Genomic DNA, 21,740 nt, shown 5'->3' with positions numbered 1-21,740 from the left:
TGAAGTAATGTAGTTGAATAATACGCCAGTATAATTTCAGTGGGTGATGTAGCAACAGTTGATGCTTAAGCATATTACATGAAGTCTTGTGTTATTGAAGAGTGCTTTTTCAGTTTTTAACAATTATCGCAAAGATTGTTTTAGCTCATGCATAGTACCTTACGGTTCCCTTCCATTTGAAAGAGTAGGTATTCCAGCTCTAGAATTTATCCCAGGATAACTTGACTTTTTCTAAATCTGCACTGCCAATTTTACATAGGTAGAGGACGAGTACCGAGCCTTCCAAGAAGAAGCTAAGAAACAAATTGAAGATCTGAATATGACCTTGGAAAAATTAAGATCAGAACTGGAGGAAAAAGAGACCGAGAGAAGTGACATGAAGGAAACCATCTTTGAACTTGAAGACGAAGTAGAACAGCATCGAGCTGTGAAACTTCACGACAATCTCATTATTTCTGATCTAGAGAGTAAGTGATGGCAGAATTTTTCATCCCTCTTTTGTCTTATCCTTTTCAGATGTGGAATAGTTTGCCTAAAATAAAAAGTACTCTGACTGGCAGAGTAGTTTTCATGCGGTAGCACAGCTGACTGGCAGAAATATGCTTGAGGTTGGTGCATATGCATTATGGGATGGGGACTGCTGTGTCCTGTATCTAAGGGAGGAAAAAAAAAAAAAAACCAAACCCACTGCCGTTGAGTCGATTCTGACTCATAGCAACCCTATAGGACAGAGTAGAACTGCCCGATAGAGTTTCCAAGGAGTGCCTGGCGGATTCGAACTGCCAACCTCTTGGTTAGCAGCCGTAGCACTTAACCACTACGCCACCAGGGTTTCCATATAAGGGAGAACTGTGCCTAACTAGGAAAACTATTTACATGGAGAATCATTTATTATGGCTCCCAGCGATTGCCAAGTGTCCGCTGACGAGCATTGAGGCCCAGGTGCTGACCCTGCACACTCTCCACGCCTGAAGCACAGGTTTTTGTTTGTTTACGTGTCTGATTGTCCTTTCCACCACGTGGGAGTTTTTGATCTGGTGAAATTGAAACTCGGGATTTAGGTTTTTTTTTTTTTTTTTTGCTTTAAAAAACATTTTTTAAAAATACTGTATTTTTGGTGAAAATATGCGTAGCAAAACATTCTGCCATTCACCAATTTCTACACATATACTGTTCAGTGACATTGGTTATATTCTTCATGTTGTATCAACATTCTCATTATTTCTGTTCTAGTTGTTTGTCTCACATTAACATTGTCTCACTGCCCCCCAAGCTTCTTACCCATGCTTTAGAGTAACTGTGGTCTGTTTGGTCTCATATAATTCTTTAAAAAGCACAGTGCTTAAGGGTGACCTGTTTTTATTTTGGGGGCTAAACTGCTATTAAATTTAAAGGTGACTTCAGGGGATAGTTCTGCTTTCAGGTTTAAAGAGTGTCTTAGCGCATTAGTCTTGGGGATTCCTCCAGCGTCAGTGGGTCCGGTAAGTCTGAACTCTTAAAGAATTTGAAGTTCTGTTCCACATTTAAAAAAAAAAAAAAAAACCCTTTTATTTTGTAATTATTTCAGGCTTACAAAAATAGTACAAAGAATTTATGTATACAAATTTTGATGAGGAGCAGAATAGATACTTGCATGGTGAGAAAATGTCTTCCTGTAGACGGTTTATTAGTTGCCGGTGAGGACAAAGAAACAACCAGTAGCAGGAGAGCAGTGGGATATAGACCTCAGAATTCTCGTAAAAAGACCAGACATAGTGGTCTACCTGAGACTAGAAGGTCCCCGGAGGTCATGATCCACAGACTTTCTGTTAGCCCAGGACAGGAACCATTCCCAAAGCCAACCCTTCAGACAGGGATTAGACTGGTGAGGAGTGAGCTTCTTGGCTCAAGTAGACACGTGAGACTATGTGGGCAGCTCCTGTCTGGAGGGGAGATGAGAAGGCACAGGGGGACAGAAGCTGGCTGAATGGACACAGGAAATGCAGAGTGGAGAGGAGGAGTGTGCTGTCTCATTAGGGGGAGAGCAACTAGGAGTATATAGCGAGGCGTATATAAATTTTGGTACGAGAGACTGAGCTGATTTGTGAACTTGCGCTTAAAGCACAATAAAAATTAAAAGAAACAACCAGCAACCATGCAGTGCAGGAACCAGTCACCCCGTGAGCAGATGATCCTGTGAGGGACAGAGGCACACAGCAGGTACAGCACCAGCTAGGCTGTAGTCTGGCTGAAAACGCACAACAGCACTTTAATCACAAAGAAACATCAAGTGTAAGTGAGGAGTGCTCTACTTAAAAAAACAGGTGTGGGGTGCTATATTCTTTAAAAAACGTGCATCTCCACATTAAAAGGAGGCTAGAGATCCATGACAATTAACTTGTTAAGTGTAATACCGGTGCCCAGACTGGGCCCAGTACTGCAGGGAGAAACTGCTCTAATGGACATTACGACAAAACTGAAAGATGGGTGGTAGATAAAAGAATCTCCTCAGGGTACATTTGTGAAATTGGCAACAGTACTGTGTTTATGTAAGAGAATATACTTATTCTTAGGAACCACTGACTCTTTAGGGGTAAAGGGCCATGACGCATACCCTCAAACAGTTCAGAAGAAAAATTATGCATAGCTATCTAGATAGAGACGAACAGACTGTCAACGGTAGGCAAATGTGAGTGTTTTTTCTATTGTTTTTACAACTTTCTGTAAGTTTGAAATATTTCCAAATAAAATCTTTAAAAATTCTCATATATCCTCCATCCAGAGTTCCTCAAATGTTAACACATTTTAAGTTTTAATACCCTTTTATGTTGTCCACGTGGACGTGAATGAGGAGGATAGAGATGACCTTTCTGATGGCGTTAGTTGAGGGTGTGTAAACTTTTGATGGATGACCTTGCCCTTTTGAGCTCTAACAGTTTGCTATTCCTTGACCCAGCATTGGCCGCCAGGTACAAGCAGACTTGAGCCAAACCCCATGTGCTGTGGATGCACGGGTGGAAAGTTTAAACTATTTCTCAGGGAGAATGAACTGGCCATTTGCAGGAGCCCCTGACATGTCTTGTGATTCTGAGCTCTGGTGAGTTTCCCAGGGTTATTCAGAACATTCTGAGGCCTTAGTATACTGAATTTGCAAACTGTGGGGCTGTCTGTCTTGGGATAACATTGTCTCTGAACTAAGAGGATTTATATATAATGTCTCTTCCTCAATGTAAAAGATTCTGAAGTTTTTCAGATTAACTGGGAAGTTCACTACATTTTTCATTTGGTATTGGAAATAATCAGAAAGAAGACCTGGGGTTCTAATTCTAAAAAATCAGCCACTGAAAACCCTTCAGAGCCCAGTTCTACTCTGATACTCATGGGATCGCCATTAGTCAGAATCGACTTGACTGCAGTTGGGGTTGGTAATAACAGCAAGAGTTTTATGTTTTGAATGTGGAAAGAGTGACACCTTGTGGTGATTGGGCTGATAGCTGAAAAAATGTTAGATGATCGGAATTCCTGGGACAAAATCTTACAAATCATTGCCAAAATAAAAATTGCATTGGGATCATGTGGATTTCAATTAGAAAATAGCTGAAAATGCTGAATAAAATTTTTTTTTAACTGTGTAGCTTCTGCCCCTAAATTTTTATTTTTATTATACTTTAGGTGAAGGTTTACAGAGTAGATTAGTTTCTCATTAGACAATTAATACACATATTGTTTTGTGACATTGATTGCCAACCCCATGGCGAGTCACACTCTCCCCTTCTCAACCTTTGGTTCCCTATTTCCATTTCGTCCAGCTTTCCTGTACCGTCTTGCCTTCTTACCCCTGCCCCTGGGCTGCTGTGCCCATTTAGTCTCATATACATGGTGAAGGTATATGTATTATTGTTTGTTTTATGGGCCTGTCTAATCTTTGGCTGAAGGATGAACTTCAGGAATGACTTCAGTACTGAGTTAAAAGGATGTCCAGGGGCCATACTCTCAGCATTTCTCCAGTCTCTATCAGAGTAGTAAGTCTGGTCTTTTTTCGTGAGTTAGAATTTTGTTCTATATTTTTCTTCAACTCTACTTGAGACCCTGTATTGTGATCCCTTTCAGAGCAGTCCGTGGTAGTAGCTGGCCACCATCTAGTTGTGTTGGACTCAGTCTGGTGGGGTCTGTGGTAGTTGTGGTCCATTAGTCCTTTGGACTAATCTCTCCCTTGTGTCTTTGGTTTTCTTCATTCTCCCTCGTTCCAGACATCTCCCTAATTTTTTTTTAAATAAACAGTTTAAATATACGGAAATATTGAAAGAGTAGAGTAGTAATCACCCTAAATTTGACAATTATTAACACTTTGCAATATTTACCTTCTGCGCATATGTGTTTATTTAACTGAATCAGTTGTGACACTGAATTATAGACCTCAGGACACTTAATCCCTATGTATATTAGTGTGCAACTTCAAAAAAATATTCTCCTTATAACCACAATACTAATATTATTATGTCGAGTAAAATTAGTCATAATTTCCTAGTATCTAATAGCTCATATTTAGATTTTCCCAACTGCCCCCAAAATGTCTTTATATATTTTTATGGGAACCAAGATCCAAATAAGTTTTATGCACTACATTTAGTTGTTATATCTTTGTAGTCTAGTAGGACTGTTTTTTTTTCCTAGATAATTCTAGCATTTGGAATAGATGCTGAGTCAGTACTTGGTATAGGGTACTTGGTGGCAGGGAATACTGTTAATTGAGATTAAATATTTTCGTCTATGGAATGTTTTGGTGGGAATTTTTTTAATGTCTTGATGTTTATCAAAGTTGAGTTAAAATATGAAGCTTATAAATATCAATTGCAAAAAAGTTAGATTTAAAATTGGGAATTAGCCTGATTTTTTCTTCCCAGTTGTCTTTAAGAACAAGCTCTCCCACAGCATCTTAAAAGACAGAGACTTTTCTCAAGAAATGCAAATAAAAGGCCTGTAAGATTAAAGACAGATTATTTGTAGCCGAACCTACAAGCGAACTAGTGTAGGAATAAAGTTCCATTGTGAAAATTCCCTACAAACATCAGGGATATTAAGCCAGCTTGTCTTACTCCCCCTGAAGGCTCCCCTAGAGCTGGAATCCTGTCAGGTGGTAAAGCTTTACAATTGTTCAAGGCAGTGTTTTTCAACCTTTTTTTCATTATTGCTCCCCTAAGGAGATTTTTTAGACTTTTTTTTCTTAATGGTACCTCCCTCCCCTGCCCAGGAAATTTTAATGTCTCCTGGGGGTGATATCGGAAACCCTGGTGGCATAGTGGTTAAGAACTACAGCTGCTAACCAAAATGTTAGTAGCTTGAATCCACCAGGCGCTCCTTGGAAACTGTATGGGGCAGTTCTCCTCTGTCCTGTAGGGTTGCTATGAGTCGGAATTGACTCGATGGCAACGGGTTTGTTTTTTTTTGTTTGTTTGTTTGAGGGTGATATCGCCTAGGTTGACAGCGTATGGTGTGAGATGTTCATTATAATGTGTTACTCTTATTAACAACATTTGAATAAATTAAAAACAGAAGGAATAAACATTTGAGAATCTGCCTTATACCATATGTGTTTTCCATATATGACATGTTCTTCCTAGAAGTAGGTGTTTCTCCTATTTGACAAAGAGGCTTAGCAACTTGTTCAGGTTCACACATCTAGTCAGGAGTAGAGGTCAGATTCAAGTTCAGGTTGTTTTCATTGAAAGCGGGTAGTAAGCATGATTTACTGTTAATGGGACAAGAGATAAACATTTTGAACTCTTAGTATCTTTGTGATTTTCAAATGTGTACATCCCATTATTCCCATATGTACACTTGTAAGACATTCATTCAGATATAACTCACATAACATACGTTTCACATACTTAAAGTGTATAATTCAGTGGTTTTTAGTAGTTTCATAGAGTCGTGCAACTATCACCACAATCAGTTTTTAAAACTTTTCATCCTCCCAGAAAGAAACCCTATACCTATTAGCAGTCACTCTTTTTCCCCCCAAGTTCCCCAGCCGTAGGCAACCACGCAGCTACTTTCTGACTCTATATTTTTGCCTATACTCTGCTGGACATTTCATATAAATTAAATTATACAATATATGACCTTTTGTGACTGGTTTCCTTAACTTAGTATAATGCTCTTTTTTTTTAATGACTGAATAGTATTTCATCGAATGTGTGTACCACATTTTGCTTATCCATGAATCTGTTGATGTACGTTTGGGTTGTTTTCACCTTTTGGCTATGTAGCATAATGCCGCAGTGAACACTGGTGTACAAGTATCTGTTTGAGTCCCTACTTTGAAGTCTTTTGGGTATATACTTAGGAGTGGAATTGCTGGGTCATATGGCACTGGGTTTGGTTTTTTTATGGTAATCTAGGAGCCTGGTGGCACAGCATTGGTTAAGAGCGCAGCTGCTAACCAAAAGGTAGGTGGTTTGAATCTACCAGCTGCTCCTTGGAAACCCTATGGGGCAGTTCTCCTCTGTCCAGTAAGGTTGCTATGAGTTGGAATTGAATCGATGGCATTGGGTTCGTTTTATTTTTCAGGGGAGTGTGAATATGTTACATTACTTGCCAAAGGGATTTTGCAGATATCATAATTAGGGTTGTGATTGTGTGCCATTGAGTAAATTTGACTCACAGTGACCCCCATATATCAAAGTAGAGCTTCCCCATACGGTTTCCTAGGCTGTAGTCTTTATGGGAGCAGATCACCAGGTCTTTAGGAGCAGCTGGTGGGTTTGAACTGCCAACCTTTTGGTTAACAGCCGAGTGCGTAACCATTGTGCCACCAAGGCTCCTTATAATTAGGGTTACAAACCTTAAAACAGGGAGATTATTCTGGATTATCTGGGTGGGCTCAGTCAATCACTAAGCCCTTAAAAGCAGAGAACTTTTTCCAGCTAGAGTCAGTCCGAGAGAAACACAGGAAGAGTTGGGGCAGAAGGGAAAGTCAGAAAGATTTGAAGCATGAGTCCTTAAAGTTGGGGAGAAGCTTGAGAAAGAATGTTGACAGTCTTAGGGGGAAAGACTGGCCCCTGGCTGACAGCCTGCAAGGAAACTGGGACCTCAGTTTTACAGCTGCAAGAAACTCCATTCCCCCAATAACCTGCGTGAGTTTGGAAGCAGATCCTTTCACAGAGCCTCCAATAAGGAACATAGCCCTGCCAACAGCTTAATTTTTGCCCAGTGAGACCCATGAACTGTGAGCTAATAAATATGTGCTGTTTTAAGTTACTAACTTTGTGGTAATTGCATATGGCAGCAATAGGAAATAGAAGAGATGAAATTACTTGGCCTTTCTGTTTCCTCATCCATAAATAGAGATGCTAGGCTGGGTGAGATGGCCCCTTCAGTTTTTACAGTGTCAGTATTAGGTAGCTTTCTGTCTATAAGTTAGGGGGTTATTACAGTGATGCTGAAAGTCTGCTCGTGAGTTCCCATTACAACATCAGTACCTAACTCTGCATAGACCTGGCCTGCAATGCTTTTCAGCTAGTTCTTGGATTTAGCATCTGTTTTGAATTGTGTCCCCCCAAAATATGTGTAGAATTCCTGAACCATATTCCTGTGAATGTGACCCTGTTTGGAAATAGAGTTTTTCTTTTGTTGTGTTAGTGAGGGTGTACCAGTGTAGGATGGGTCCTAAACCTAATCAATTCTGAGTCTTAAAAAGATGAGGATAGACTTAGAGAGCCACTTAGGGTGAAGGTAGATGCCATGTGAGGAACTCCCAGGGCTGTTGACAAGGAGGGTATCGACATGGCTGAGACCGTGCTTTGGACTTTCACCCTTTAGAACTGTGAGAAAATAGATCCTGTTCTGTAAAGTCGCTCACTTGTGGTATTTGTGTTAACAGAAGCACTAGGTAACAAAGAATTCAAGCTAGAAAGATCTCATGTAAAAACTCATTAATAAACACTGCTAAGACTCCCGTATCAAGATGGTGGCCTGAGATCATGCTTATATCTCCTCTCCTTCCCAGAGTTCCCCTGATATAGCACGAGAAACATAAAAATGATAATGAACCTAAAGCAAAACAGAAAACAGAGAAAGAGCCCCATAAACAATTTTGGTTAATTTCTGGAATTGGGGATAAGGAGAAATCAACTGGAAAAGAAACCTACAGCCCAGAAGAATCCCAAAGTTCTGAGTAATGATGCTCCTGGCAAAGTATGGGAGTGGGGGCTGGGGTGCCAAAGCCTCCATCTCAGAGTGGAGGGACAGGGAATAGAAGCAGGCCATGGTGCTGAGGGGTTACCAGGCCCTTACACCACTTCTCTGCTCTGGAGGATGCTGGTCCTGGTGCTACCCCAGCCTGCCGCTTGCTAGAGATCTTCTCTGAGTGATGTGGTGCACGGACTCCTAGCCTGAACTTGGGATCAGAAAGAGAAGTGAACCAGGCCTGCGGTGACTGCCTGTGTCCCAAGGAAAGGACCACAGAGGCCCAGCATACAATGCATCCACCACCACTGCCATGCAGCTGAGGCAGCCTGTCCCCCTCGTGCATCCAGGGAGCCTACCTACAGTGTGTGTCACAGCAGTCCTTACCCAGTTGTTATGTGTAAGCTCTCCAGAGGCCTGAGGGGAGGACAGTGGCTCTCCAATTGTTGAGGAACACAGAAGTCACTAGTAATAATTAATCTGCTCTTTATAAATAAGGGAAACCAACCAGGACTCACCAGACATGGGAGTAAACCAACAGCTTGAAGAGGAACAGCAGAAAGAAGCAGAGTAGCCAAGCCCGACAAAATAAAGTTAATGCCTTCGTTCCCAGTCCAGCAACCCAGAGCTTATGGGAGTCAAGGATAGTGGCATCTCAGGTGTGGCTCAGCCAATGTATCCATCAGTTACAATGACTTTATTAACCACTTACTATTTGCATAAGGAGCCCTAATCATGCAGTGGTTAAGTGTTTGACTGCTACCTGAAAGGTTGGCAGTTCGAACCTATCCCAGTCACTCTGCAGGAGAAAGACCTAGAGATCTGCTTCCATAAAGATCACAGCCAAGAAAACCCAATGGGGAAGTTCTTCTCTGTCATATGGGGTTGATATGAGTCAAAATCAACTTGATGGCATCTAACAACTGTTTGCATAGGAATGCTATGTGTGTGTTTGGAGTTAAGTATAGGTGACTTTCCTGCCTCTGAGGTTCCAGAGGTTGGGGGCTAGAAGCCTGACACCTACCACAGGCCTGGTGTCTTTTTCGTGGACCACTGACGACATTGCTGAGCAGGGGCAGCTCCGCATTAGGAAAGCAGCAGAAGGAAATGGCAGGGGAGAGTTGTATCATTTGTTGATGAGAAAAACCTTCCTGAGCATGGCAGAATGCCCAGAACCATAAAGGAGAAGTCTCATACTTAAGTAAGTATACATTCAGATTTTCAGTTCTGCACAATTACTATAAATGAAAGACAGACTGAGAGAAATATCTGTAACACATACACAGAGCAAGAGGTCCTAAAAATCAGTAAGACAGGACGGTCCACTAGCTACATAAAGGTTACAAATAGATAAGTCAAAAAAAGGGACAAGAAGGTGCACAAGTTGACTAAAAAGCAAAGAAATGCCAAGTAAAACAAGATACCAATTTTCACTTAGCAGATAGGCAAAAATTAAGAATATTGATAGTATGCAAGAGAAGGAAGAAGAGGCTTTCTATATCTTGCTGCAAGCAGTCTGGATCGTTGCAGCCTTTTTGGAGGTCATTCTGGCAGTATTTATCAAAAGTTTAAAAGTATGACACTGATTTAGCAATCCCACTTGGCAGAAAGCTGTCCTTCAGAAACAAATACATAGATACGAATGTTAGTTGCAGCATTGTTTGTTGCGCACAAACGTAGAAGCTACCTGTATTTTCAGCAGCTGAGATCTAGTTAATAACCTAGGTACATGCCCACTGTGGGCTGCCCTTTCCCAAGTGAAAATGAGGGAGAAAGGTCTGTGTGCATGGCAAGGAGAAATGTTACATAGTGAAATAAAGCAAGTCAGTGGTAGTGTGAACGTGTTACTTTTGTAATTGAAAAACTAATGACAGTTTCAAATGTAATGGTGCAGTGAAATAGCCAGAAGTAATGGTGGTCCTTAAAGAAGTACTGATTTCAGTATATTCTATATAATAAATGCTGTAACTTGGTGAATTCTAAAAACGAAAACCAATATACTTGAGCTAGGATCTTTTAACTGGTTGATTTGGATCCTGTTGGTAATTTCCTCAAAATTTCAGCTTCTAAGACATATCTTCAAGTTATACCTGAACAGCTGTGCAGACACATTTGTCGTGTTTATAATGAAAAAATTGGAACCATTCTAAATGTCAATTAATAGGAGGTTGCTAAAATAAATCATAATGTATCCAAATGATGAACTGCTATGGCTGCTGTAGATCTGTATTTATTGGTAACGATGTCCATAATGCACTGCTAAGTGGAAGGGATTATGCAACAATATAAATAGTGCTATTGTTCTTGTTAGTTGCCCATTGAATTGGCTTCGACCCATAGCAACATGAAGCACAACAGAATGACACGCTGCCTAGTCCTGTGCCAGCCTCCCCGTCCTTGCTGTGCTTGAGCCCATCTTTGCAGACACTATGTCAGTCCATCTCGTTGAGCGTCTTCTTCACTTTCACCGACCCTCTGCTCTACCAAGGATGATGTCTTTCTCCAGGGACTGGTCCTGCCTGATAACGTGTCCAAAGTATGTGAAACAAAGTCTTGCCATCCTTGCTTCTAAGGAACATTCTGGCTGTACTTCTTCCAATATGCTTTTTATTTTGAGTATACATTACTTTGGAGCCCTGGTGGTGAAATGGTTAAGAGTTTGGTGGCTAACCAAAAGGTTGGCAGTTTGAATCCATTAGCTGCTCCTTGGAAACCCTATAAGGTATGTTGCCATGATGTTGGAAGCTATGCCACTGGTATTTCAAACCCAACAGGGTTACCTGTGGTGGACAGGTTTTAGCTGAGCTTCCAGACTAAGACAGACTAGGAAGAAGGACCTGGTGGTCTACTTCTGAAAAAAATTAGGCAATGAAAACCTTGTGACTAGCAGGAGAGCCCTGTTTGATATAGTGCCAGAAGAGCTGCCTCCTCAAAGTAGAGTCGAGCTTAATGATGTAAATGGAGTCATGCTTTCAGGACCTTCACTTGTGATGTGGCCAGACTCAAAATGAGAAGAAACAGTGACAGACATCCATTAATAATTGGAATGTGGAATGTAAATCTAGGAAAATTAGAAATTGTCAAAATTGAAATAGAACACATAAACATCAATATCCTAGGCATTAGTGAGCTGAAATTAACTGATATTGGCCATTTTGAATCAGACAGTCATATAGTCTACTATGCTGAGAATGACAAATTGAAGAGGAATGGCATTGCATTCATTGTCAAAAAGAACATATCAAAATCTATCCTGAAGTACAACCCTGTCAGTGATAGGATAATATCCGTAGGCCTACAATGACAACCAGTTAATACAACTATTATTCAAATTTCACAACAACCACTAAGGCCAAAGATTATGAAATTGAAGATATTTACCAATTTTTGTAGTCTAAAATTGATCAAACATGCAGTGATAATTAGATGCATTGATAATTACTGGTGATTGGAATGCGAAACTTGGAAACAAAGAAGAAGGAACAGTAGTTGGAAAATACGGCCTTGGTAATAGAAACGATGCAGGAGATTGCATGGTAGAACTTTGGAAGACCAACATCTTATTCATGCTAATACCTTTTTTCAGCACAGACTGACTATACACATGGCCCTCTCAGGATGGAATACACAGAAATCAAATTGACTGACTGCTTCTGTGGTAAGAGACAATGTTGTTAGGTGCCGTCAAGTCAGTTCGGACTCATAGCGACCCTGTGTATGACAGAACGAAACACTCCCTGGTCCTGCACCATCCTCAATTGTTGTTATGCTTGAGCCCATTGTTGCAGCCACTGTGTCAATCCATCTCATTGAGGGTCTTCCTCTTTTTCATTGAAGATAGAAAAGCTCAATAGTATCAGTCAGAATAAGGCCAGGGCCCAACTGCAGAATAGATCTTTGCAAGTTCAAGTTGAAGCTAAAGAAAATTAGAACAAGTCCACGAGAGCCAAAGTATGATCTTGAATATATCCCACCTGAATTTAGAAACCATCTCAAGAATAGATTTGACACATTGAACACTAATGAGTGAAGACCAGACAAGTTGTGGAATGATGTAGAGGGTATTATCATACATAAAGAAAGCAAGAGGTCATTAAAAAGACAGGAAAGAAAGAAAAGACCAAAATGGATGTCAGAAGAGACTCTGAAACTTGCTCTTGAACGTAGAATAGCTAAAGAGAAAGGAAGAAATGGTGAAGTAAAAGAACCAAACAAGATTTCAAAGGGTGGCTCGGGAAGGCAAAGTAAAGTATTATAATGATATGTGGAAAAACCTGGAGCTACAAAACCAAAAGGGAAGAACGCGCTTGGCATTTCTCAGGCTGAAATAACTGAAGAAAAAATTCAAGCATTGAATTGCAATGTTGAAGGATTCCAGGAGGAAAATATTAAACCATCCAGGAAGCATCAAAAGAAAATGAAAGGAATACACAAAGTTGCTGTACCAAAAAGAATTGACGTTCAGCAGTTTCAGGATATAGCATATAATCAAGAACCTATGGTTCTGAAGGAAGAAGTCCAAGATGCACTGAAGGCATTGATGAAAAACAAGCCTCCAATAATTGAAAGAATACTAATTGAGGTGTTTCAACAAACAGATGCGGTGCTGTAAGTGCTTACTCATCTATGCCAAGAAATTTAGAAGACAGCTACCTGGCCAACTGGCTGGAAGAAATCTATATTTGTATCTATTCCAAAGAAAGGTGATCCAACAGAATGTGGAAATTATCGTGTGGTATCATTAATGTGACACACAAGTAAATTTTTGCGGAAGATCATTCAAAAGTGGTTGCAGCAGTACATCGACAGGGAACTGCCAGAAATTCAAGCCGTGGAGAATATGGAAAGAGGTATATAATTGCTGATGTCAGATGGATCTTGGCTGAAAGCAGAGAATATCAGAAAGATGTTTACATGTGTTTTATTGACTGTGCAAAGGTATTTGATGATGTGGATCATAACAATTTATGGATAACATTGCAAAGAACGGGAATGCCAGAACACTTTGTTGTGCTCAAGAGGAACGTATACATAGACCAAGAGGCAGCTGCTTGAACAGAACCACCAGATACTGTGCGGTTTAAAATCAGGAAAGGTGTGCATCATGGTTGTATCTTTTCACCATACTTATTCAGTCTGTATATTGAGCAGATAATCCGAGAAGCTGGACTATATGGAGAAGAACAGGGCATCAGGATTGGAAGAAAATCCATTAACAACCTCCAGTATGCAGATGATACAGCCTTGCTTGCTGAAAGAGAACTTGAAGCACTTACTGATGAAGATCAAAGACCACAGCCTTCAGTGCGGATTACACTTCAATAGAAGACAAAAATCCTCACAACTGGACCAATAAGCAGCATCATGATAAATGGAGAAAAGATTGAAGTTGTAAAAGAATTCTTTTACTTGCATCCACAGTGAATACCTATTGAAACAGCAGTCAAGAAATCATACGATGCATTGCATTGGGCATAGGCGTCACTTTTTAAGGATTAAGGTGTGCCTGACCCAAGCCATGGTGTTTTCAGTTACCTCATATGCATGTGAAAGCTGGACAATTAATTAAGACCAAAGAAGAATTGATGCCTTTGAATTATGGTGTTGGCAAAGAATTTTGAATATACCATGGACTGCCAGAAGAACAAACAAATCTGTCTTGGAAGATGTACAGCCAGAATGTTCCTTAAAGGCAAGGATGGTGAGACTTCATCTCACATACTTTGCACATGTTATCAGGAGGGGCCAGTCCCTGGAGAAGGACATCATGTTTGGTAAAATTGAGTGTCAGAGAAAAAGAGGAAGTTCCTCAACAGAATGGATTGACACAGTGGCTGCCAACAATGAGCTCAACCGTAACAGCGATTATGAGGATGGTGCAGGACCAGGCAGTGTTTCATTTTGTTGTACATAGGGTTGCTGTGAGTTGAAACTGACTCGACGGCACCTAGCAGACAACTCCAGCATACTTTCTGGGGGTAATAAAAAACAGATATAGTAAATGGGTTCCTTTGACACCTGTCTGTGTCCTCTTCCCACATCAAGAATTCTGACTGGGGTCAAAGCAGTGGTCTGCAGGCCATGTATGCCGCTGCCCTTCCTCTCCCCTGGGCTGTGGCATCTTAACATATTGACTACTCTTTTCCTTTCCCATTCTCTAAAAATCATGTCTGGCTGTTCAGTTGGAAGTACTCAACCCCATGCAAGAGTCCGGCTAAACCTTGGCTCCATTATTCTGATGGTTTTCCAGGGATTTGGAGGACAGGAAAGGTTGCTTATGAGCGTTCATTATTTTATGCTCCCAAGAGTCCTAGGTTAACCCTTTGCCTGTGGCAGCTGCCAGGTAACACCTGCATGCTTGTGGACATATAACCAGAGCCAGCGTTGGGGCCTGGTGGTTAGTATTGATTTGTCAGGGTTGGTAGATCCTTCGGGTGGCTAGAAGATTATGAACTCCATTATTAAATGGGCAAGACAATACTCAAAATTGTTCAGAGCAAAATGGGCCTAATAACAACAAGAATAGAACTTATCTGATCTTTAGAATAAAAATAGCCATTAAAGAATAGAGATGTAATTTGTCATGAGAACAAAATCAGGAGATTACAGTAGCAGTAGTTCCGCTCTTTGGCAGAATTTAATATTGCTTCTGAGTTGACAGTAGGTGGCAGTGTTCCCGACACTAGGAAAACTGCCGAGGAAGGAAACTCTGGAGGCTCCAGAGTTGAATAACACTGCCTTTTGTGTGACCAGTGCTTGTGCCAGATGGCAGTTTTGCTAAGCTACTCTTCAAAACAAGAACTTAAGCACAAACTCCTTTGTTTCAGCGGGAAAAATGATGTCATTTTTAATACTTTGTATTATTACAAAGTAAAACAGAGACGTGATTTTGTAAAGTTTAACTCAAATTCCCCAGAGACACTTTTAACGAGCTTTATTCTGTCTCTGCCCACTAGCTGCTAGCTTCTCTTTAAGGGAAGCAGACATAGGACTTGGTAGTGATAAACGGGTAGTGCCAAGTGCAGAAAAAGGTCCTTTTAAGAGTAGTGATTATTTGGCTCCCACGGTCGTGGATAAGAGTTGATAAAGGAAAAAAGGATGAAACGTAAGAAATGAATGAAAGTTGGAATTTTATGATCAGTATAAGATGACCGTGCAGTTTAAGATGTCACCTGAGAGTGAAGACGCCAGTAAAGTGAGCTGGAGTAAGATTTGCTGTTGTTTGTCTTGTGTGAATCATATCTGAAAGATAGTTGTAGATGTGTCCTTTGTGACTAGAAGAATAGAAGAAAAACAATATTCAGCAGTAAGGAGAAATTAACACCCCTAATATTGCTTGTTTTAATTATAAAATAGTTCTTGCATGTCAGTGGCTATGGTGTAAACGCAATGTGTAGCCCCAGGTGTTGTCAACACCAGAATCCCTCAGCTTCCGTCCTCACTGTGCCTCATTGCTGAGACCTTGGATCTATCCAGGTGTGAGGTCAGCGGACCCACAGCCCCCTGTGGGTTCAGAGCCATCTCTGCCATCAGAATGGATCCATTTGCGTGATGTCTGCTCTGCCCTCAGCCAGCCAGATCGTTCGTGGAACCCTGAGTTTCCAGGTTGGATAGGTGAGGTCTGAAGTAGCTCGTGTAGGAGGCAAATTTTCATCCTTTTCTAAAACTTTGCATGTGGAAACAACCTCCTTTATTACCTAGACACAGATTGGCCTGTCTCCGTGAGGGCCGCCGATCTCTTTTTTTCCTCTCCCTCATATCTTTAGCACCTAGAAGAAAGCCTGATACAAAGTGGGTACTTTAGAGGTATTTGTTGAATTAAGGAGTACATTTTGAACTTTTTATTTCATAGACCCTAACTGTGTGGTTTAAAGTCAAGAAAGATGTGTCAGGGCTGTATCCTTTCACTCTACTTACATTCAATCTGTATGCTGAGCAAATAATCCAAGAAGCTGGGCTATGTGAAGAAGAACACAGCATCAGAATTGGAGGAAGATTCTTTAACAACCTGCGATATGCAGGTGACACAACCTTTCTTCCGGAACGTGAAGAGGCCTTGAAGCACTTACTGATGAAGATCAGAGACCAGAGCCTTCAGTATGGGTTGCATCTCACCATAAAGAAAACAGAAATCCTCACAACTGGATCAATAAGCAACATCACGGTAAATGGAGAAAAGATTGAAGTTGTAAAGGATTTCATTTTACTGGAATCCACAGTCAACACTCATGGAAGCGGCAGTCAAACAATAAGCGACACATTGCATTGGGCAAATCTACTACAAAAAAAAAAAAAAAGGCCTCTTTAAAGTGTTAAAAAGTCAAGAAAGCACTTTAAGGACTAAGGTGCACCTGACCGAAGCCATGATATTTTCAGTCGCCTCATATGCATGTGAAAGCTGGACAATGAATAAGGGAGACCAAAGAAGAATTAACGCCTTTGAATTATGGTGTTGGCAAAGAATATTGAATATACTGTGGACTTAGAAACAAACAAACAAGTCTGTCTTGGAAGACGTACAGCCAGAATGCTCATTAGAAGCAAGGATGATGAGACTTTGTCTCACGTACTTTGGTCATGTTATCAGGAGGGACCAGTCCCTGGAGAAGGGCGTCATGCTTGGTAATGTAGAGGATCAGCAGAAAAGAGAAAGACCCTCGATGAGATGGATTGAGGACACTGGCTACAACAGTGGGCCCAAGCGTAACAACGATCGTGAGGATGGCACAGGACTGGGCAGTGTTTCATTCTTTTGTACCCAGGGTCACTATGAGTCTGAACTGACTTGACAGCACCTAACAACAACAACTTTGTTCAACAGTTTTGGGGCAATGAATGGGGGGAAATTAATTACTGGCTACCAGAATTGGCAAATTTTCCTCCTCTCCAAATTTTATCTCATTTATTTTTTTACCCTGTTTTAGGAAATATATAATTATTATATATTTACAATAATTATTATATATATAATTATTGTGAATAACTCTAGGCTTTATGTTGTCACTGAAGTGAAATCATGTCGTGTTAAAGTATCAGAACAAATGTGTGAACACTAAGTTGTGACACCACATCACAAAGATCTTAGCTGAGCAGCATCCTGGTGGACCTGGCACAAGCAAGGTAGTGAGGAAGCTAAGAAAGAACATCGTGTGCTCATACTTCAGGGACTTCGGTCCAAGCTGACAACCTGCTAGCTTAAGGGAGATTGGTTGTTGGTTTAGGTGTCAGTGCACACAGCTCTTCACTATGCTGGGTTCCTGCTCCCAAGTGTAAGTAATGGAAGGGAACGTTATTTACTCAGAAACACCCAATATCTGTAGCTAGAATGTCCCAGATAATAAATAATTAAGCTTTGTCAATGGAATATTAATTTATAAAAAAAGCCTTATGCAGTGCCATCAAGTCGATTCCGACTCATAGCGACCCTATAGGGCAGAGTAGAACTGCCCTGTAGAGTTTCCAAGGAGCCACTGATTTGGGAATTGGTTTTCCTTGGTGCTACCGTTAGCTTGACACGTTTATTTATTTATTTGTTACGACAGTGGTAGAACTGCACCTTCTATGTGGGAGACCGCGCACGTCATGCACAGACACCAGCCACGTCTCAGTGGAGAGTTAGGTGTTGCTATGAGTCTGAACGGGTTTCAGCAGAGTTCCCAGACTAAGAGGGACGAGGAAGAAAGGCCTGTTGAGCTTCTTCTGAAAATCAAGCGTTGACAGCCCTGTGGATCACAACAGTCTGATCCACAACTGACCATGGGGATGGCGCAGGAGTGGGCAGTGATTCTTTATATTGTGTGTGGAGTTGCCGTGATTTGGGGCCAACTCCACGGTAGATAACAACATTTATTTATACCAGCATATACATTTATTCCATTTTAAAATCATGTCATGTACCAGGTGGTGGGACTAGGAAGACACTACATGTCTCTGGCCTTCGAAGCGTTTTCAGTTTAGCGGTTGAGACAGATGTGTGGAGAAATTTAAGAATGTTGGCAGTAGCCTATTACAAGGCTGTAGAAGGCAGAGTTGGACCACATAGGGGAGCGTACAGGTCTAAAGGGTGGGGGTGAGTGAGAGGTAAAGTCAGAGTAGAGGGTCCTTTTGTGGTGCTTAACCACAGGGCAAGTGCTGGCTTTCTGAGCTGTGGGAGCTGCCAGTGGTGGGTGGTGGTCGCCGGCATGGCGTCCTCCCAAGCATCTCCTCTCACGCATGAATAGAATCTCAAAGTCAAATGGGGCCTCCCTGTACATTTCTGGTCCCAACAGGACTGGCCTTTGCTTTGTCTTCACCTTTGTTACCTCCACTGTATCTAGAATGATACTTCGCATGTTACTAAACTTGTTAAATATTTATAGAGTAAATGAAATTGTTCTCAGAAAATCCACATTATACAAGAAAAAATTTGAGGCGTTACTGTTTTACTTGGAGCCCTGATGGTACAGTGGTTAAGCACTCAGCTGTTAACTGAAAGGTCAGTGGTTCAAACCCACTAGCCTCTCTGCAGGAGAAAGATGTGGCAGTTTGCTTCCATAAAAATTTACAACCTTGGAAACACTAGGGGGCATTTCAGCTCTGTCCCGTAGGGTCACTATGAGTTGGAATTGACTCGATGGCAGTGGGTTTTGTTTTGTTTTCTTTTATAAATATATTAATTTTGTAAATACACTCTGTATAATTTAAATAGCAAAATTTAAAAGAACTGTACTAATTTACCACGTCAGTGAATTTATTCTAGTGTGTAAATTATGCTTGCATAAATACCTTAGATTAATAACCCTTGTGATTAACAGTTTACATTTTAATAGCAGTCATTGTTTTGATAGGTGATGCACCAACAACGTGTGTTTCTAACAATTAACTTTTTGTTTCAGAATTGAGATACTAAGGAAGGACATGATCTACAAGTTGTGACTTAAACTTGGTATTTTCCTTAGGATGTAAAATTGAGTAATGACTTGGAATGAACATCACTTTTTTCTTTTTAAGTTTTTAGGCCTTTTTTTTTTTTTTCTTTGAATGTCATATTTAAGTGCCCCCTCCCTTTATAGTATTCCTTTTGAACACAGGTCTAGGAATAAAATTTTAACTTTTGTGGTATTTTCAGATACAGTTAAAAAACTCCAGGACCAAAAACATGACATGGAAAGAGAAATCAAGACGCTCCACAGGAGACTGCGGGTAGGGTAAATCCTCATTCATTCTCTTGTTAGAAAACCCAGCTTTCTGGAAGTTGAGGTGTCATTGTACCATATACTCTCATTCTTCTCTAGATACAGTTATGACATTACAGCTAGCAAATGCCATCATTTCAAATGGGGACTGGTGCTAGATTCTGGGAAGAAGAATCTATTAGTAAGTTATAGGTGGAATTAAAAGATGAATTTAGGAATCAAGTGTTATGTAAGTCATGTTTATTAGCTGCTGACTATACAATGTCTCAACCAAATATGTTTTTACAAGAGGTTTCTTTACGTGGATTTGACTTGCTTGCCTACAGCAGCACTGCTGTGATGCTGAAAATGGGGAGAACCCATCTTGTGGTCTGGCTGCTCAGAACTGCTGTGGTGTGGGGAGGTGCTTGGGAGTAGCCCAGCAGTGTGGCTCCCGAAAAGGATGAGGCATGGGAGCTTCCCACTAGCCGTATGCATCGGCTAGGACTGTGGGAGGCAGCTGGGCACATAGCGCCTCACCTCCTCTCGGTGGGCTTTGTCTGTATTGGGTTTAGTGTTTTTTTTCTTGCTTCCTTTTCCTTTACTTTAAATTTTTTTTTTTTTTTGCCTTTTGGTTTTTGATGTCAGGATATTTATAGTTTTTCATTGTAACACCTTTCAGTATAGTTCACACACTATTTATATACCTTCTTGAGCTTCTCAGAGGTAAGCTTTGTGAATTTTGGGTGATGTGTTTATTTTCAGAAGACTTGCTTTGAAATTGCATGAGGAAGGGAGGCTTGACATTGTCATCATTAATATTTCCTGAGCATTCAGTGCTTCGTGCCTTAGTAGAAAGGCCAGCTAGAAAATCTTTTTCTCATTAAGAGCAAGGTCACTGATAATGGTGGCATTACCTATTGGAAATTGGTAATGGCATTTTAAAAAAGTTAGTTGTCATTTAGGGATTACAGTGCTTTACAACAATCTAATCATAAACAAATTGTATTGCTTTTAAACAAATCTTCACTGCTAATCTTCTGGAAATAAAAATATACTTTTTTAACATAGGAAGAATCTGCAGAATGGCGGCAGTTTCAAGCTGATCTCCAGACTGCAGTCGTCATCGCAAACGACATTAAATCTGAAGCCCAAGAAGAGATTGGTGACCTGAAGCGCCGGTTACACGAGGCTCAAGAAAAAAATGAGAAACTTACAAAAGAACTAGAGGAGATCAAGTCACGCAAGTATGTCCTGAGAAACCAGTTGTGTGGGCGTGTTTCAGTAAATCCCAGTTTTGTGATGTGGTGTCATGGAAAGCACTTGAGGTTTGACATTGGTATGACTGAGTTTGGATATAGTGGGAGCTCCTCAGCTTTTCTGGGCCTTGTTTTATGGCACTTGTAAAATAGCACTGTCAGTATGGCTCTTGCAGAGTCGCTGTCACTGTCGGTCATCACCAGTGGTTCTCTCCGTCCCCCACCACCACACTCCAGCCTGTTACCTTTCACATTATAGCTTCATGATTAGGATGGGGCTCTGGAGGCAGATTTTTCCCTATCCCAGCTCTGCCTCTTACCAGCTGTATGATCTTGGGCGGGACCCTTAATCTCCCCAAGTTTGAATTTTCTCATCTTAAAACTGGAAACAATCCACCTGCTTCACAGTGTTGTTATAAGGAAGGATTGAATGAAGTTATGCCTGTGAAGTGCGTAGGGCAGTGATCAGCACACTTTAGCTAGTATGTTAGAGACCATAGTAGAGAACACAAAGCAAGTTCCTCCCCGTCACTCCGTGAGGAATTCGCTTGTTCTATTTTATGCTGCATGCGTGTCCAGAGTAGTATTTTTCCCATCTAACGTGGAAACCCATAAAAATCGTTAGAGGGGATGGGGTTTGTGACATATGCTGAGCTCCATGATGAGACTCCATCTATGAGTGGGGGATAGTTAAGTTTGTGTTTGAGGTCCTTATTCATTACTTTGAGTAATTCTTCAGACACCTAGGAAAAATTTTTAGAAAAATAATTTAAGAGTATGTTTTGAATGCTGTCTTTCTGGCTTTCAAGTCTATGGCCCAGAGAAAAGTATTGCAAAATCATTTTCTTTGGCTTCCTTAAGCAGAACATAAAGTGAAGATTATTATTTCTCTACTGGTATAAAACTCATATTACCAATCTATGACTAGCACATGATGTCACAAAATCCTATGTGGGTGGAGATCCATTGAAAGCCTGAGATTTACCAGTGGATTTTAGTGGACAGAGTAGGAAAAGTTCATTGATAGGGTTTCAGATTCCATATTGCAACTGACCTTGAGGTAGCTACCATTTGTTGAGTTTTGGCATAATAGCAGAGAAAAATTGGATCCACAATTAATGCCCATGGGAGCAGTAGTCAGGAAATCAAAAGACGCACTGCA

The 21,740-nt window shown here is 40.8% G+C and overlaps 1 protein-coding gene across 5 annotated transcripts in view; it reads left to right on the top strand.

The window, feature by feature from the left end:
* The window catches only part of SPECC1L (sperm antigen with calponin homology and coiled-coil domains 1 like), a 182,963-nt gene that overhangs the window by 54,864 nt on the left and 106,359 nt on the right, over positions 1-21,740 (top strand). For all 5 annotated transcript variants that reach the window (XM_049865402.1, XM_049865404.1, XM_049865406.1 and 2 more), the window contains exons 5-7: positions 260-467; positions 19,274-19,347; positions 20,391-20,566. In XM_049865402.1, coding sequence (XP_049721359.1) covers positions 260-467; positions 19,274-19,347; positions 20,391-20,566 — 458 coding nt within the window. The remainder of the gene's footprint in view (positions 1-259; positions 468-19,273; positions 19,348-20,390; positions 20,567-21,740) is intronic.

This window comes from Elephas maximus, chromosome 22, assembly GCF_024166365.1.
Source record: "Elephas maximus indicus isolate mEleMax1 chromosome 22, mEleMax1 primary haplotype, whole genome shotgun sequence".
Classification (NCBI taxonomy): domain Eukaryota; kingdom Metazoa; phylum Chordata; class Mammalia; order Proboscidea; family Elephantidae; genus Elephas; species Elephas maximus.
The sequence above is the reverse complement of the archived record's forward strand: the minus strand, read 5'-3'. Positions and strand labels throughout refer to the sequence as shown.